The following is a 17,773-nucleotide window of genomic DNA, read 5'->3' on the forward strand; positions in this document are numbered from 1 at the left end:
CAAGCGATATTTGGTTCACCTCTATTTTCCAATAACTGTAACATATATGAAGTAAATCACTCTCTCACTCTCTCTCGATTTCTATCTGTGAATTTGTGCGATATGGTAACGCTAAATTTTCTATTCCACGGATATTTGACTAATAAATTAATTTATCAATTTGCGTGTCTATCAGCACAAATTTTCAGGATAGATCAGAGATGGAATTAATTAGAACCAAATAGATTTTGGTGATTATATTCTAAACATTACTTAACTAATCTGTTCATCCTATGGCGACATTATGCACAAAATTGTGGACAGATTTTGATAAAATTGTCAATAACTGTCGGGATAATAATGGAGATCCAGATTACCCACTGTTGTCGTGTGTTGCGACGATGGGAAAATTGAGCTGTCTCGGCGGAGGTGTACGACCTCGGAATGCCGTTTGTTAAAATGATCAATCACCAAACACTGAAGACTGGTGATCTTTAAAAATGGGAGCAAAGATTCATTTAGTACAGCAAGATGTTAAAAATAGCCCCCTTCTCTCTGTTTTCTTAATTCTTAGTATTTAAAATTTGAATTTCCTTATTTAACCAAATTGCACATTTTTTTTCTTAAAAGTACGCCTTTAAGAACTTTTTTACTGCACAGTCATGAAAGATTTTAATGTGAGCCACGCCATGTACATCCATTGAGAAGTCTTTTTTTCCAACTTTTATGGTTTCACGTTACATAAATTTTTGCGGAGGTGAGTAAATGGTGCACTTAATTGCTCTCCAGAAAATGTTGATGCTGGGGTTTCCTTACCCGACTAGGGTAATATTAGTAATTTGTGTTGAAATAATAGACATTTCAGTGTATAATGTTAAGTAACATCAATGTTTTCCGTTGTCGTCGTCCCGGAACGTTAAGCAGCAATGGGTACCAGGGGCGGATTCAGATATATTTTCTGACGGTCTTCCAAAGTAACTTTGTTGATCCCTCCTCCATTTTTGACCGTCTTCCGACAGAAAAAATCGATACCCGTCAATGTAAACTTGAAAATCTGACCGTCTTCTGGAAGACCCAGAAGACGGCCTAAATTCGCCCCTGGGTACATTAAACAACTCTTATTAGTTGATAATAAAACGAAATTGTCAGTCTGAAGTATTGGATGCTTTCAAAAGAGCAGTCTGCGTGAAGTTCGTTTTTGACCCATATGTTCGCTGTTTTGTCAAACAAACAAACAAAAAATAAAATAAAATAATACTAAAAAATAAAAAAAACAGAGATCTAGGTTTAAGCATTAGAACTAGGCACATTCTGCCTAGCATGCCATATTTCCAAGTTAATCATTACACAGGTTGAGCGTACATTAATCGTTTTGACAGTGGCCTTGGGGGCTGGGGGGGGGGGGGTGTGGACGAGCTAAGATAATATTAAGGTTAATTTAGCCAATAAATATATGAAAAATACAATACCGGGGATAAATTGACCGTAAAAGCGTATTAAAAAACGTTAATGTTGCATAAAAAAAAACAAGTTTAAACTGTATTAAAAAGGGATACGACTGAAGGATCAAAGCCTCATAAAAACTGTTTACTACCCTTCAAAACTAAAAGATTATAGTTGTTTGTATAAAAATTAAAATGGTTTTGACCACAATGTAAAATGTTACACATGATAGAAACAGTTTTAGTTGCTACCCTCTCAAAATACTAAATTCAACAGGAGTAAGATACGTCCCAATTGCGCCACTTGCTGACGTAACTTTTCCAGTTTGTTTATTTTCCTCTACACGTGCTTGCCCACACCAGTACAGTTAACGCATTAGTAAAAATACTTGCTATTATACACCTGTATAAGTTCGTTAATATGGACAACCTCCTGATAAAAGTTTTCGATTTTCTTAAAAATTACGAGCTACAGGTGCTAGAACACCATCCAGGAGATGCAGATTTGAAAACCACTCATAATATCCACGTGTTCACAAGGAGAAAAAAAAAAACATTGCATCAAAAGTTATTTATGACTAATGTAAGAGACATACGTATTTTGTTTAAGGCCGACGTGATCTCTACATTGAGGTAGTTTTTTCTATCTGATTTTATAAACATTAAACATTTTAAACGTTTGTAAATAGCTGTAGGCAAAAACGCCTCCCAAGTAAGAGATGAATTTAATGACCTGAAACTATCAATTATTTAACTCACCTACTGGTCCTGAATTCCTAAATAGAAATTGAAATTAAGCAGCTGGGTATTAAGGGGAGTACGTGACTTATTCAGGGGCGGATCCACGCGCTACTTGTCCCGCCTGAGCTGACCCTTGATGTTGCGAGTTAGGGCTCTGGGCACATTCAGATTTACACATCGTACCAGCTGGGTCGGTCCAACTTTTCGGGGGGCGGGGATTCTCGCTATTTATAGTGCAATCAATGGAATAAGCTTAATCAACACACAACATTTAATTACCCGCTAGCTGCTCGAAGAGACGTGTCATACAACTAAGCCGATTCCACTGATTGCACTTTGGCGACAATCCCCCTCAGAGTTGGACCGAGTACGAGTACTAGTACGATGAATCTTAGAAATAGTAAGGGGTAAATTTTGCAATTGCAAATAGTTCCGTCAATTAACAGTTAATATATATTACTCTATCTTCCACTCACCAGGATTGGGGTGAGAGCAGAAGGGGGGGGGGGACCTGACTGAACCAGCACATCTGAGGGGTGATGGGTGGTAATTATCATCACAGTTCTCACTTCCCTAACGAAATCTGACTGTCAGCAGACGAAATATTGGATGGTAAAACTGAGTCGATCTTTCTATATCTATTGATAAATGAAACTTTATTTGTTTAAATGCATTGAGCTTTTAAAGTGGTTCTGTGAGTTTACAATAGGTACCTGGTACTAGTACATGTAATTCATATATAATACCTTGATGGTCCAGACAGCGGCAAAAATTAGTCTGATGTTTATAGTTTTTTCATTATAATTTATTTCCACTTCAAGAGACGCAATCCATAAATAAGTATGCATCTAAGTTTTTTGTCAGTGACACTTGTCGAAGCGCGCTGTTCACTTCCAAAGAGATAAGGAACGACGGTAAGTATGTGAAATTGTCATATTTAAGGTTCCGTCTAGTTTGTTGCCTCATTGCAAGATCTTGCGAGCTTTATCATACGTAACGCAGGCAGGCCTCAAATTGAGGTAGATTAAAAAAACAAAAATAATTGGTAATTGGCTTTAAGATCGTGACCTTCTCGCCAGCATTGTTTAGTAGAAATACCATGGTTAAAAAAAACTTGTTACTGACTTGTTATAAATGAATGTAATTGTGTTAAAGTATCTATCTTTATGTGATCTTTTTTATACAGTAATTTTTATTCCTCATCATATAGAAAATACAACAAAATTAATGAAAATATGATATAGTATTAGGTATAACATAATATATATAACGCACTCATACAGACATGCATCCACACACTATAACACAAAAAAATAATTACACTGCTTGATGGGAATCTTCTGATATTTTTAACAAAACTGACTTCAGGTTAAGTTTAAGAGATTTTTTCAAGCACTACTGAATACAGAAATACTTGAAGTATCAAAGGATTAGTAATATTCTTACTACTTCCCAAAGTAATGGCCCAAAATATTATTTTTATTATTATTATTTTACAGATATTCCAAAATGAAGGCGGTGTATGTTTTTCTTGTCCTTGTAGTTTTCTGTTCACTTGGTAAGAGATTTTTTCATCTGTTTGTTGGACATCAAGTACTTTTGTTTAAGAGGCTATATCTTTTTAAGAAAAATTAGTAGCTTTGGAGAATATGCAGACATAAACACTGAAAAAATTAGGCGGGTAGTATGCCTTGAAAAATTAAACTGGAAGGGACATCGTTTGACGGCCATTGTGCGGTTATCGATAAACGAATCATTGTCTAATTGTTGGTTTACTGACACTGTTATTTACCTTACAGGCAGAACTGTGTATTCTACACCTAATTGTTGGTTTACTGTCACTGTTATTTACCTTACAGGCAGAACTGTGTATTCTACACCGAATATGGAGGCACTTAGAGCTGACATACAAAATCAGTTCTCCGTACCTGTGACCATTATCCAACATGAGGTACACAAGCTTAAATAACGTTATTTCATACCATGCATCAGCGTCAGCACTGCACCCCCGCCTTTTTTATATTGACAATGCATACGCCAGTGGTACTTGATTTATGCACGTTATTGTAAGCAATGATGGTGCTACTCTACGGTCATCCTCACAAAGGAGAGACTAGGTTGTACAATTTTACATCTAGTTTTATTATTGAATTTATTGATTTAATTCATCGCTTTTACATTAAACTTTGATTAATGTTTTATTTTTCATTCGTCATATTTATCGTTTGCCTTTATTCATTCCTTTAATCTCATTACTCTTGTTATCATTTTGTGGTCGTTAAATCGATTTTTGCTATATGTGGGCTTACTTAAAAGAGTTTATAGGCTCGATAATAAGTTCCCATGCCGCATATTTTGATTTCCGTTTCTCTTGTCAAGTAAATCTTGGACGATTCGATCGTTCCATTTGTCTTTTTGTATCTTGAAACATATCCATTTGTATCTTGAAATATGGATGTTAATTAGTTTTCTTTTTAACTAAATACTGTCACTAGAGTTAATTTTTTAATAGCTTGTTTCAGTTTTATGCGTCCAAGAATTGAGTGGTATTACTTAAAAAAAAACGTACATTAAATACATTAACGTGTCATTGCATATCAATTGTTATTCAATTACTGTGCCATTACACTGCCACCTGTCATCTATACCTCACACTGTCTTTTTTGACATTCCTTTCAGAGTCCAGGGATTTTAGGAGTGGAAGGTCTAAGCGACCTTCAACCTGTCGTTAGCTATATTGTTGAGGAACACGGGATTGAAGCAAGCGCATCCGGTAACCAAATCATCATCCCACCTTAACTGATATTAAGCGTCTTCCGATCCTATAACGAGTGGATATTTGAAACACAAAACATGTCAAAATATCCCTACACAAGTGTACATGATCAGACAGTGATAATAAAATCCCTTAAAAACTACCGTCGCTTTGGTTGTTTGGAAATCTTTACGCACATACATGTATTAACTGCACCTATTCTTTTAATAAATACCGCCTATTTATACGAATAGAATTGAAAGAAATGAAAAATGTTTACGGAGTGTGGAATTTAATCCACGCCGTTTAAATATATTCTGAAAATAAATCATTCGTCACATCTGATTCACTTTATCAAATGTTTGATGGATTTCATTTTTGTTGCTATCTACGTTTATGTATTATTAGTTTATACTTGGTTTCAGATATAACACACATTTTACTAGCTTAAAAGAGACTAGTAGTACCTGGATGACGGAAATGCATGGAAATAAAACTGAGAAGAAAAAATTACACCGAAATAAATAAATCATACAGCACTGATGCTTCGGATGAATAAACGGTTATTAAATTAAACGTTAAAAAGCTTCTGATATAGACCTATCTTGATCCAACAGTATCCTCACAGCCACGATGTTCCACAGTCCGACCAAATCGTCCTTAGGTGGTAGAGATAATTCAGAATATTTGTAATACATATATATCTAAAGACTTTCTTTGCACTGGCTTTCGATAGCTTGGGAGAATCATGTTGAACAACTCTTACAAAATGTGAAAGAGAAATTGCCAAAGTTCCATGTTTGAAGAGATGGCAAGTGCCCGGCCTTTTAGCAGCCGCTAGCTCGATAAAACCTTTCATGGCGCCTTTTGATCCCATTTTGTGACATGATATTCATTACACAAACTACCTTTTATTACATAGGCCTGTGTATGTGTGCGTGTGTGTGTGTATGTGTGTACTGTAATTGTATCTTTGTATGGGCGTACTAGCACGTGTATGTATGTATGTGGCTCAATTTATGCCCTTAAAGCGTGGCATCTTTTACTCCATTTTCCCTCTGGGTCTCCCCCATCTTCTTTCCTTGATCGTCTCCTCTCCCCTCTGCCTTGGGGTCTTCGCCCCAGCCACTGAACAGGTCGTCCACATAGGAGCGCATAGGTGAGAGCAACGTCGGCTCGACATCGCCCCTCTGGTACCCTATCAGCTGTAAAAGAACACGCTCGGATAAATTAAGGGGTGATTTCACTGGTCGGACCAACGTATTGGTAAAAAGGTGAGCAAAGGGTTGAAAGGGCCGAAAAATACGTACGAAAGTGTCCACGAAAGTGTAATGCGCGCGCATTGTACAGTACATGTATGTACAGATGGTATGTATTTAATGTACAGATGGCACCCCTGAATCAACGACCCACCAAAAATTTCAGGAGGGGTAAAACAATTAATTCCATCTATCTCGCAAAAAGCAATAAACTGGCTATTAAATAAATAGTTCTTACCTTTGGAATTAAGAGTAAGAGCACGGTGGCGATGGTGGACGCCAAAGTAAGCGCACCAATGACACCATACCGGATATCCGGCTGATTGCCAACCAGAATGGACACTGGGATACCCACGATGGAAACCAGGACGACAATCACCATAGCAACGCCCACATGACTGCTGTCTCCAGTGGTGGTTCTTAGCGATGCAATCCTGTGTTTAGGATTGAATTTAATAATAATAATGGGTAGATGTAAAGTGATAAATGTGAAGTTCTTTAAGTTAAAAATACGCTAGGGCATAATGAAATAAAGACTGTTTACTTCCCCTGTTAAAACTTATATATAAACAGTAGGTGTAACTAGTTTCAACAAAAATTTGTGCTGAAAAGATTCCTACCAGGCAGGCCATACAAAGAAGACGGTCATCAGCAACATGAGCCCCTTGTAGGCGAAGAACGCGATGCTCCAGCCTATGGTGCTGTCAGACGCGCAGGTTGCCACGTATACCTGCTGGCGAACCAAGGACAACAAATTCACCTGGAAATATAGTCAGTACATAGTTAAATCTATAAAAGTAAAGTGATAGTTTTTTAATTTTAACACGCGTGTGTGTGTGAGTAAGTAAAAGAAAGTTCTCCCTATTTAAAAGTGAGTTATAGCCAATCCGATCAGTCTGATGAAGAAAGGGGGCCTATTACATATTTAACGAGACAAAAAAATAATAATTAATAAAATAGAAATAAAATAAAATAATCAAAATAAAGCATAATACTCGTTTTCAGCACGATGCATGTCAAACAAATTCCTTCTTTCACAGTCAGTGAAACTAGGTTTTCTACATAAATTAGCCTTTGCTGTTGGTTTACACCAGCCATTTAGTAAGCCACTATGGTTTCCTTGTCCTACCTTCTCCTCTACCTTTAACCACGTGGCGCGTTGAGGATCCGTGGCCTGCCACACTGCCAGGAGCACAATGTCCAGAAATACGAGAGCCGCTACCGCAATCAACAAGTACAGCTGTTCAGCCAAGGCCTGAAATTGACGCAATAATTAGGTACCATAACGAATTTTAGTGCGACAAAACTTTGGGGGGGGGGGGGGGGGGGGGGGGGGGCATGTAACAGAGATTCAGCCCTCAGTTAGGTTCACACAAATAAGGCTGACCGTGACGCAAATGTATCAAAATCTAGGACGGGACCACTAGATAGCATTATACTGTATATATATATCCAGTCTTAAGAAACTTAGCCCCGCAATACAATATAAAAAGGTTCATACCAGCTGTCTCTTTCCACGGTGGAATTTTAACACCCCCCACATTTTGACCAGCATTGACCCGTAGGACACCGTAAAGCCCAGGATGAACAACCATAAGGAGGCGTGGCACAAAGTATCGGTGACGTCATATCCGTTCAGAATGATTGACACAATCAGGATGATACAGCCAAAGGTTATGGAGACGTTCAACAACGGCCAGGAATTTTGTATTAATCTGTAATATGGTATATAACAGTTACATTATTCAATTACGAACGGCCATGTGTGTATGAAAAATAAAAAATCACATAAAAACCGCATGCATTACTGAAATCCTGAGGCAAACTGTAGCATGACCTTTTACAAAAATTATGGCGGCATTCGATAACGCTTATCTTTATTTACTGAAGTTATCATCGCTAGATGGCGTATAAGTTTACTTACTGTGTTTTCCACTTTAGCAAGGTAAAAATGAACAAGATGAGTGCTAGTATAATTGCAATTGCACCAATCACTGAGTACACCAGTCTCAGAGCACGTGACACGCTTCTACGTTCAACTTTCACGGTAAAGCCCGCTTTCGGTGGAGCCCCACCTTTGGTAAATAGAATACAAGTCATTATTGATGATTTGCATACCAGCCATTGGCTTGTAATGAAAGGAGATTAAGAAAAGTCCACCCCAACGCCCCAAGAAGAACTGAAAAAAAATGTGAACATGGTTTTTGGCCCCAAAGCGTCTTTTCTCGTTTTTTTGGAAAGCTGTGGGGTAAATATAATATAATATAATATAATATAATATAATATAATATAATATAATATAATACGTTCTTATTCTTTAGTTAAGATCTTTGGGTAAGAAATAAGAGGATACACGCAAACCGCTAATATTTCCTAAATCTTTTTGACACGTTTCCAACACGGCGCAATGGCCAAATCGCGCGCTCCAACCAGTATTGTAACATGCCGTTCCCATGCTGTGGTTTAAATTAGCTTAAATGTTGAACCTGTTCAACCTGCTTTGTGTACGATATGTTCAGATATATCATAGATGGCATGCAGTGCTATTTTAAATTAAAATCCTAAGGCGATTTTTGTCACAATTTTTCTCGTCCTTTCCCCCGAGGGCACAATATGACAGTAGTTATATGTTTTTATTAAAATAAGTGCAAGATGACTCAGGTGCATTTTCTACACAAGCCATGTGAAATCGTATGATGGTGGGCTATATGCACCAACACGCAAAGTCATTGCAGTTGGCAGCCTGCCGATACAATTTCGACTGACAGTACATCTAAAGGTGCATTTTGACAGGTAAAATCAGGTTCAGCTTATCCAGGTAGGATATCATTATTTGACCTACGATAGCATGATGGGGAGGCTTTTTGTTCTCCCCTCGTCCCTTTAAGCTGCATGCAGGAAATTGTAGCTATTTGAGGTCGAAATGAGGTTATTAACCAAACCTTGGTCACTGAGACACGCTCGAGGGGAGAGGGGCACAGTGGGTCGTTCGGATAATCCCTACTCCACCAAAACAAACAAACAAAAATAGAATTACAAATTTTAAACAAGACAAAACCAAGCGCGTTTCCAATTCATGTGTCTTACAAATTACCGTAAACCTGTCTTCGTCTACTATTTGTGCCCCTTTCCCTTCCTCCCCCGCGTGTCCGTCTGTCTCTCTGTCTGAGTATGTGTGTGTGTGTGTGTGAGAGAGAGTAAGAGAGAGAGAAAGAGAGAGAGAGATTCCCCTCTTCATAAAAAAAATAAATTAATTAAGAACGCACGACACTCACCATGCTTGCTCCATATTGCTTTTTTGGAGTTCGCAAACCACGTGATCTTTCTTGTCTTTTCCTCATAGTAACCGAGGTCTTTGACTGTTCCATCTGCAAAACATAGAAACATGTTACCCTGCAACTAAGGTGTCCTGTCACTGTCCAGGAAAACAACGGAATTTCATAGTGGTTATAACCCAAAGCTCAAAACTAAAACCGTTATTTGAAAAAAATCTATTAGCTTGAGTGCATAACACGGGTTGGTGAAAATATCTGTTGGTGATCCATTGTTTTGTCAAACGCCCAATTTTACAACAAAAGTAACGAGTATAGATTATGATGCTGATAAAACTGAGTGAAACTTATGAGTGAAATTAGCCTAATAAGACTAGAGCCACTTTACAGCCCACATCTGGTTGGAATGTTACTTTGGTGGTGACATGTAGCATGTGTTCCGTGTTTTTGAAAGCCATTAGTGTCAGTTGTTCGGTTTCCCTTTCAACATCATCCAAATTACTAATTCAAACTATAAATTACATTCTGTATCAGTTGGTATATGCGCTGCCTAGGGGAAGAATAATGACCAGTGTTTGTGATGACGTGCACCTAGAAAATGACACAGCGGATGTATATGTTGACGTCATTAACGCTGGTAACCACGGTTGTGATAAACTTATTGAATGCCATAGAGATAAAGGCGTTGATGAACGAGAAATGGTAATCAGTATAGCAACTACAAGCAACTTACTGTCAACTTGTTCAATGGTTAAGTAACTGGAGCGACTACCATGCTGATAAAAGGAAACAGGGCCCTGAAAACAGTTAAAACAAGAAATTTTATGCAACTTTTATCTTGAGGTGTAGGGCATAAAATTCTAAAGAGTTTCTATAGCTGGAAGCAAAACATTGGCACAAAGTTAAAACTGGATAACAACGTTTAAAGTTTAAAGGCCTGGACCTAATGCCACAGAAACTCCAGCGGAAATGGCCCCGGTTTGCATATGTGAGAAAGGATTAAATCTAAGGGCTTTAAACTCCCAGCAAAAAGTACGTTGAGTAGAGATAAGTCTGGCATTATAGGCCTATAGTATCTCTTTAACTCACAGAGCACTGAAATAACACTACCTTCTACCAGGGCGGCAGATATTACAGGGAAATCTTGAAAACACCAGAGAAAACGACAGAGAGCCAAATAACTGTCTATTTATCTGGAGACATATCTGTGAATATCTTGTGAAAAATCAATCTGTCGCCCTGGTAGAGGGTACAATAATACCCGTTATGTGCACCGAGTAAATACACATTTGGTCTTATTTCATTGCCCCCCCCCCCCCCCCACACACACACACACACACACACCCCTTGAACCTGCTTGGTATGAAGCAAGGAATTATAATCCCTTGGTTCGAGTACAAAATGGTTTCAAGGACAACAACATCCACCCACCGATGCACCGAAGAAAGTCATATTAGCCAGTTCAGCGTCAAGTATGTTTGTGACTGTCTCAAGCTCCGAGTAGGAAACCCCATCCACCGCGGACCTCGGCAGCCTGGATATGGTGTTGTGTATAGCCAGAGCCGCCGCCCACACTGTGTCGTACGATAACTGGTAAAAGATTTGGGGGACGTTGGGTAAAAACCATGGCTTGGCGACCATTCTCTGCCAGGTTGTATGGGGCTCCTGAAACAAAACAAAAAAAAGAGATTTGTGAGTTTTTATCTGCATTTTGACATACATGGGAAAACACAATTTTGCTTCTATAGTTATAATTCTTCCAAATAAGAATAGTATTATTACGAGGAGAAATGCTATTTCATCGAAAAGTTTTTTTTTTACAAAATACTCATAGTAAAGAAATTCTATTCAAGATACAATGCACCAAAGGGCGAAGTTAAATGTATTATTTTTGACAAGAATGCGCAAACAATCACACGACCCAAAGATATGACCCCAAAGCTGTAACTGATGCTAGGCGACATAATATACAACATAGTCCCTTTGACACATTTCACAAGAGTAGCCAAGCAAACCGCTTATTCACCTTTTCAACGTTAACTACCCATTGAAAAAAAAAAAACTTGTGCTATAGATTTAGTTTCACCCACTTCATACAAACGAGGAACTTAATAGGGGCTTTCTCGCAAAAATAGTTTTTGTTAATTTACCTTCATGGAAAGAATAAAAATTATGCGACAAGGTAGGCTATTCTGCAGTTTTGCTGAAGGGCAGAACAAGAGAAGGACGATTTTCCTACTGATAGAATCTGAATCACCTTTTAATAATGTAGGCCTATTTATTTCAATTTGCGCACGCCCAAGATTGTCAAAGGGAGATGGAGCAGCGAAACATGATTGCAAAACTCTACTGGGTTGCTCAAACATTTCAGGATCCGAAGTAAATCTGCCCCACTATTACCAGGTACTTTAAGAGAAATGAACAATTATTTACTTCCGCTGATGTTTTCTCTTAGGGCGCATTCCCATAGATTTTAGATTGATCTATCCCTTTGGGGAGTCTCACTATATTACTGTCAGCTTAGCCGGCTTAATCGTCTGCCCCGCCTACTAAAAGCTGTAAGGGGGTAAATAACTATGGTGCTCGTTCGGCTGACTGCAATTTAGCGTGAACCCCCAGGGAGTTAGGTCGAATCTAAATCTAAATCTCTGGATCGATCTAAATCTCTGGGAATGCACCCTTAGTAGGCGGGACAGTGAGACTCCCCACAGAAATAAATCGATCTAAAATCTATGGGAATGGGGTCTTAGTAAGGTTCAATGCCAAAACACTAGTCCTAAACGGCTTTGTTACATATTCACGGAATCTAATTATATAAAAAAAGATAATCTCAAACTGTCTTAAAAGAATAATGAACAACTTAATGATGACATATCAAGCTGATGCAGTGGCCATTTGCATCCGAGAAGCGGGAGTGAGTTGACAAGGAGGCCAACTCATAAAAGTGACTTGCCTCACGTGACTGCCTCTCAACCAATCAGTAAGCATCAAAATTCGTGACAATGTAACAAACTTTGTTTGGCACTGATACTAAACATTCCCACTTTTTCCCGAAAACTTGAATGTAGATCACAAATATCGTCTCACCTCTCCCGAAATCCCGGTTTTGAATACCCTCTGTGCAGCAAAAGCTTGTTGTGCATTCATGCGGTACGTTTTAAATGTTCCCTCCATTGATGTCACAATCTGCTGCGGAGTGCACGTCAACTTCCGGCTCGTGATGGCCTCCGTTACCTCGCTCCACACGTTATTGTAGCGCTGTATGTGGGCCAACCACACGTAATTTTTTCCGTATAGATCCTGTTTGTAGACCTAATGTTTGAAATAAAATGAATAAAATCAAATCAAGTATTTCAATACACAACAATTTAAATATTATTAAAATTGCTGGCATTGACGTTGATAATCATTGAAACTTTAAATAGTTATTTTAGTAGTATCATAAATCAACATATCTGTATTTATTCATTTTTTTTCTCTAAGAAGATCTTCGAATGAAGTGTAGGGGTAGCACGCGTAATTGTATAATAAGATATGGCACGTTTTGTCAAACGATTATTGCACCTCACAAAATATTTCCATTATGTCTTGTTTTCTAGGGGACGGACTGTGAATCAAAAATATGCGTAGGTCTGTCTTCTTCTGAAAAAAGGAACATGGAATATTAAATATCAAAAGGAGCATTTGATACCCCAGCAAACACATAACGTAATTATAACATTACTATAATTTTACAAAAAAAAAAATAAAAAAAAAAAAAAAAAACAAAAAAAAAAAAAAAACGTCATGGCCGTTATGGCCACGTTATGGTAACGGCTTTATTCAGACACGGGCACTATTTCAGTAGATACCCGGCAAACACATAACGTTTTATAAACTACGCTAATATTGTCTGCATTGAAAAAAAACGGTTTCAGGCATAGATGGGTTTTCGACATAGGCCTACCAGTAGCCTACCCTCTGATACATCAGGAGCATCTGAAACAGTATACAATATACAAAAATTTTGCAACATATACTAATAGTGGTCAGAGAGTAGATTCGAAACGTTTTAGGGCACAGTCTACGGAGTTACAACATGTAGTAGGGTTAAAAGTCCCCGTCATTGCATTTATTCGTAGTCTCCGTGTGTGCTATAATTTAAGAAAACCCCAAATAAAGTTAACGGGGTCAACGTGCTGCTCTCAGGTTACACATATGACGGCTAGCTGTGCTAACCTTCAACTTAGCCACTGCCTGGGGAATCGTGTCAGGTGTGAAGAACACTGTATACACGTCGATGTTCTTCTCTCGGAGAATGATGTCCAGTTCACTAGTCATCTGAAAGGATACACGCGATTGTACCACATAAATGTATACATGATGATTTGTTTTTCCTTTTTCTTCCTGTCTGCCCGATATAAGATTTAATTAACCGACCATGAAGTTGCTCACCCTTTGATTAATAATCCAGCCATTTATTTTTTCGTTTGTTACTTTATTCATTCAGTCACATATCCATTAATTTATGATTGACCTAAATTTTAACTTTTATTGAACAAGTATGCATATCTTATTTTAACCACATTATTACCCAGTTCTATCATACGAAATCTAAATAAAACATTGGTATTTACCGCTTTATGCGACCCTCCCGTTGAGCTAAGAATGCCGACTCTGTTCCAGCCAAAATGGCTGACAAACGCTTCCTCTTCCTGCACAGTATCCACCAAAGATCCTATGGTACGATAGAAATACGGATACTTTATCCGGTCGGAGAGGGAGGCGGAGAAGCTGAAAGTCGAGATCTGGGGAATAAAAACAAACGTGGTGTCATTGGTCTTTGTTAAATGTTTGAGTTTTGTGTATTGTATTTTATGTTTTACACAGATGTGATGGAGTAGGTAGCTTTTTTTAAAGAAGTTGGAGTTTGATTTCAATTATTTTCTAAATAGTAGATTTTTACTACTTTGATTTAAAAAAATTAATAGGTCTTCATTAGAAATAACTGCAAACAAGCGTGACATTTTATAAGATAAGCTTATTTTAAATAGCAATGGCGATAAAAAGAAGATTATTTTCGCGCACATATTGCCTGAAATCCTGCTGATACTTGTAAAAGTTGTAAACTTGAAAAATATATTAGCAATACCGAATTATTTATCAACATTTATCGTTTTCTACCTGAATCATCTTCCTACTTCCGGTAATTTCCGCCAAAACTTCCGTCTCCGTGAAGCTCCCATGATGCAGTAGCAGCATGACCGGCGGGTCGTTTTTTGCGTTCAGAAGCTCTTCCAGCTTCTCCAGCGCTGTGCCCACGTGATACAAAGACACATTTTTGGGGAGCTTAAGAAAAGAAAATGTTATGACATTGGATTCTGTGTGACAGCATCATTTAAAGAATTGCTGTACTGGGACCAATGTACATGTAAAGGTCTAATATGCATTGTGTAGGCCTAATTTTACAAGTTACAGGCCAGCTACTCCACACAAAAACACCATTATTGGTGCCTGGAAGATCCCAGGGGACCCTTTTTATACAATTTTTAAAAAGAGCTGTAAACTGATAGTTGTTAGAAACTTATATACAAAATTGTAGTCAACTTTGAACCCGTAGTGTTCCATATGTCATTAGCATATTATGGCTGTTTCATACCAAGAAAATGGGTTCTGTTTAAAAACAATATTATGAGATTTTGCAAAATTTTTGCGAGGTCTTCTTGTCAATCTTTGAACGAATAAAGCGTTTTATTCCCGTGGCTATCCGCAGTACATGTATAAGTCATTAATTAGCATACAACCAGACTTTGGCCAAAAGTGCTCATCAGATGACAGATAAATGATGACGATGACATATTTTCGTGTCTATAAATCGACAGACGGAGGCAATTTACATTCTTTTAGTGTCGTTACTGTTTACCATCGGGCGCAAGCGGTTCTGATATATGTTCTGAAATCTTTATGACATGAATAAAAGGAAGGGGTCACAAGTAATGGCAACGTTATTATAAAACGGAACAGAATGGAATGAAATAAAACAGAACAAAGCAAGAGCAACTTACAGGCCCGGTTGCGTTTTAAGCTACACAAGTCGTACGACATAGTCTGATAATATCCTCTACATGGGTCACAGATTGATTTTTTACTAAATGTGCTAGTTCGTGACACTATACCAGCTCTCCGCTTGCACTGAAGAAAAATTAACCTGTGGTCCTGGTAGAGGGTAGTCTGAAAATACGACCAGATTTTTAATCACCCTGTGCACAACAGGGCCCGATTGCACCAACAGAGCGTGAAACTGCTCAGATGTGACTGCCCTATATAGCAACGCACGGCGTCCCATTGCACCAATGGGACGTAATTGCGTTCGATTATCGTATACTGTATTATCTGGTGGGAAGAAGGGCTTCACATGCAACCTCGTTACAACCAATGAGAATATATATTTCCTTAATCCTTGAAGTCTTAAGTTTTAATTTGTTGGTGTTCCCAGAGCAAAAATTGTCTCATTTGGTTCATTTCAATGTTATGCGACACCTTTGGCTTAAATGGGCGCATTAAAACAGGGAGTGGTTCATAATTTGTAATTTAAATAAGATGCAACAATAATTTAAATGCCATTGTGTAGCTGAACTGTAACCTGAATCATGTCTAAGTAAGATTGGCTCAAACGTCAAATGGAGTTAAATTTGAGGCATCTTCAGGAAAAAAATATCTGTTCAAACAATTTGAGCTTGAAATATGTTTCTTCATGGTATGTTTGGTAAAGCCCATCTACACAAGGATTTAATGGTGTATTGGAAATTTATTGTACCGTGGGTGAGATTTTACATGTATAACTGATAATAGACTACAGAAGGATTCAGTTCAAATGCGTAAAAATGGGGGAAGGGAAAGAGCATCATTCACAAAATGTCCAGATTCCAAGTAATAATATGACTGTTGTTCATATTATTGTTAATCACATTTTCATAAAAATGAACCAATAAAGTTTTTTTATTCGGAGAAAGTGACTCGGGAATGTGGTGTTGGATATCTTTGTAAATTTAAAACTTAACGATGTGCCTTAAATGCCCACTTCACCGTGAAGCCCATTATGTGGCTTAACTTACTGTAGTGTTCTTGTAAACTATCCGCAGGTTGTATCCGGGCAGTATATCCGGTTTGTTGTTAATATCCTCCAGCGCCATGGCAGCTGGCCCATACATATAGGAGTTGGGGTCTCCGGGTACCTCGTCCCAGATACCGCCTATGTAGACATCTTTTGTCAGGACACCAACCATGCAGGCTTGTAAAACGTACAGGCCGAACATAACGATCGTTTCGCTCTTTCAAAACTTACTACTCGAGCCCGTGATGTTTGTTATGTATGTATATATATACGTTGGATATAGTGACCCTTGCGTGTCCTCAATGCGCTGTGGTATTTATCCCCGGGCTAAAGGTACCTTGGCATGTAGGCAAGCGGAACTTCTTTACTTATTAACTGCCTTCGTTCAGTTCAGCATAAATTTCCCTCCGCCTTGAGCCAAAGGAGGTATACTTTCTAAATTACTACCAGTATAATGCTCTGGTCTTGAACGACTTATTTCTGTCATATCAGCATGCGTACGACTCAAACCGCAGAAGTCCTACCGTCCATGGCTAGGTAATACTTCATAAGCATATGGCCGTTGTCGTCGTTTGTGAGCAAGAAATAGATAAATAGGTCTGCGTTCATTCTAACACCCTAGAATGATATTGTTTCTTTTTTGTTATTTTACAGAAGATTCAGTTTATCTTTTACCATGAACATAAAAGTTTCTATGTCATTGATTGATTCCTTACGACTATATAGACCTATGCACCCTTCATTTATCTATTTATTTACCTTCAGAAGATGGCTAAAAAAAATCATTCATTAGCTCATTCATTTATTCAAGCACAATGTAAATATGTGAAATTTAATGAAATAGTGGGAAGGATTTTTTATTTAATGTCATGCTTAGTTGTGATAAAATGCGGATATGTACGGTGATTTCCCGAAAGAATGTAGCAAAATGTATTTCCCCCCAGTGTTAACCAAATAATTTATCAATGTAATTTTCCATTAGTTTTAAACACCGACGTTAACGATACTGGTGTATGCGCACATCGCATGATATTTGTATATTATAAGCCGCAAAAAATTGTTCCCGTTTCTTCCCATCTCCTCTCTTGATACTCTGATATATTTACTTGTCATCAAAATTTGAGCCCCTGCAGTTATCCCTTGGAGAAAGGTGGGCTTATATAGGGAAATGAAATAAAAGCACCTGTCATACAACCATGTTGTCAGCGAGCACAGTAGTTTTCTCATTGTTC

General features: G+C 38.0%; 1 protein-coding gene and 1 long non-coding RNA gene across 3 annotated transcripts; one reads left to right on the forward strand and one right to left on the reverse strand.

The window, feature by feature from the left end:
* The first annotated feature begins 2,899 nt into the window (after nucleotides 1-2,899).
* Nucleotides 2,900-5,080, forward strand: LOC147761491 (uncharacterized). The gene is made up of 4 exons (XR_015334740.1): nucleotides 2,900-3,076; nucleotides 3,662-3,720; nucleotides 4,022-4,113; nucleotides 4,842-5,080. It is a non-coding gene; the product is annotated as an uncharacterized LOC147761491 (long non-coding RNA).
* On the reverse strand, nucleotides 3,335-17,120 carry LOC106169397 (gamma-aminobutyric acid type B receptor subunit 1). 2 transcript variants are annotated; one of them, XR_015334739.1, is made up of 16 exons: nucleotides 16,543-17,120; nucleotides 14,612-14,776; nucleotides 14,065-14,235; nucleotides 13,667-13,768; nucleotides 13,013-13,090; nucleotides 12,536-12,760; nucleotides 10,880-11,113; nucleotides 10,182-10,245; nucleotides 9,452-9,544; nucleotides 8,101-8,251; nucleotides 7,678-7,891; nucleotides 7,306-7,431; nucleotides 6,797-6,936; nucleotides 6,415-6,610; nucleotides 4,015-6,122; nucleotides 3,335-3,954 (listed from the first exon to the last, which is right to left on the reverse strand). XR_015334739.1 is itself a non-coding variant. In XM_087013751.1 (15 exons), the coding sequence occupies exons 1-15, from the start codon at nucleotides 16,741-16,743 to the stop codon at nucleotides 5,943-5,945; spliced, it is 2,340 nt and encodes a 779-aa protein (XP_086869877.1). In that variant the 5' UTR covers nucleotides 16,744-17,120; the 3' UTR covers nucleotides 3,335-5,942. The 2 variants fall into 2 exon arrangements, 1 of the variants encoding a protein (XP_086869877.1); XM_087013751.1 differs by having other exon boundaries at nucleotides 3,335-6,122.
* Nucleotides 17,121-17,773: the final 653 nt, after the last annotated feature.

Source organism: Lingula anatina, chromosome 5 (genome assembly GCF_051362555.1).
Source record: "Lingula anatina isolate TDL-2025a chromosome 5, LinAna3.0, whole genome shotgun sequence".
NCBI lineage: Eukaryota > Metazoa > Brachiopoda > Lingulata > Lingulida > Lingulidae > Lingula > Lingula anatina.

Bases quoted from the DNA above. Each gene is read 5' to 3' on its own strand.
- LOC106169397 (XM_087013751.1), bottom strand. From the start codon at position 16,743: ATGTTCGGCCTGTACGTTTTACAAGCCTGCATGGTTGGTGTCCTGACA. The intron at 12,761-13,012 runs GTGCAATAATCG...TTCAAACATTAG, and splicing joins TAATGGAAATATTTTGTGAG to GTCTACAAACAGGATCTATA. The intron at 10,246-10,879 runs GTGGGTGGATGT...AACTGTTTTCAG, and splicing joins TGACTTTCTTCGGTGCATCG to GGCCCTGTTTCCTTTTATCA.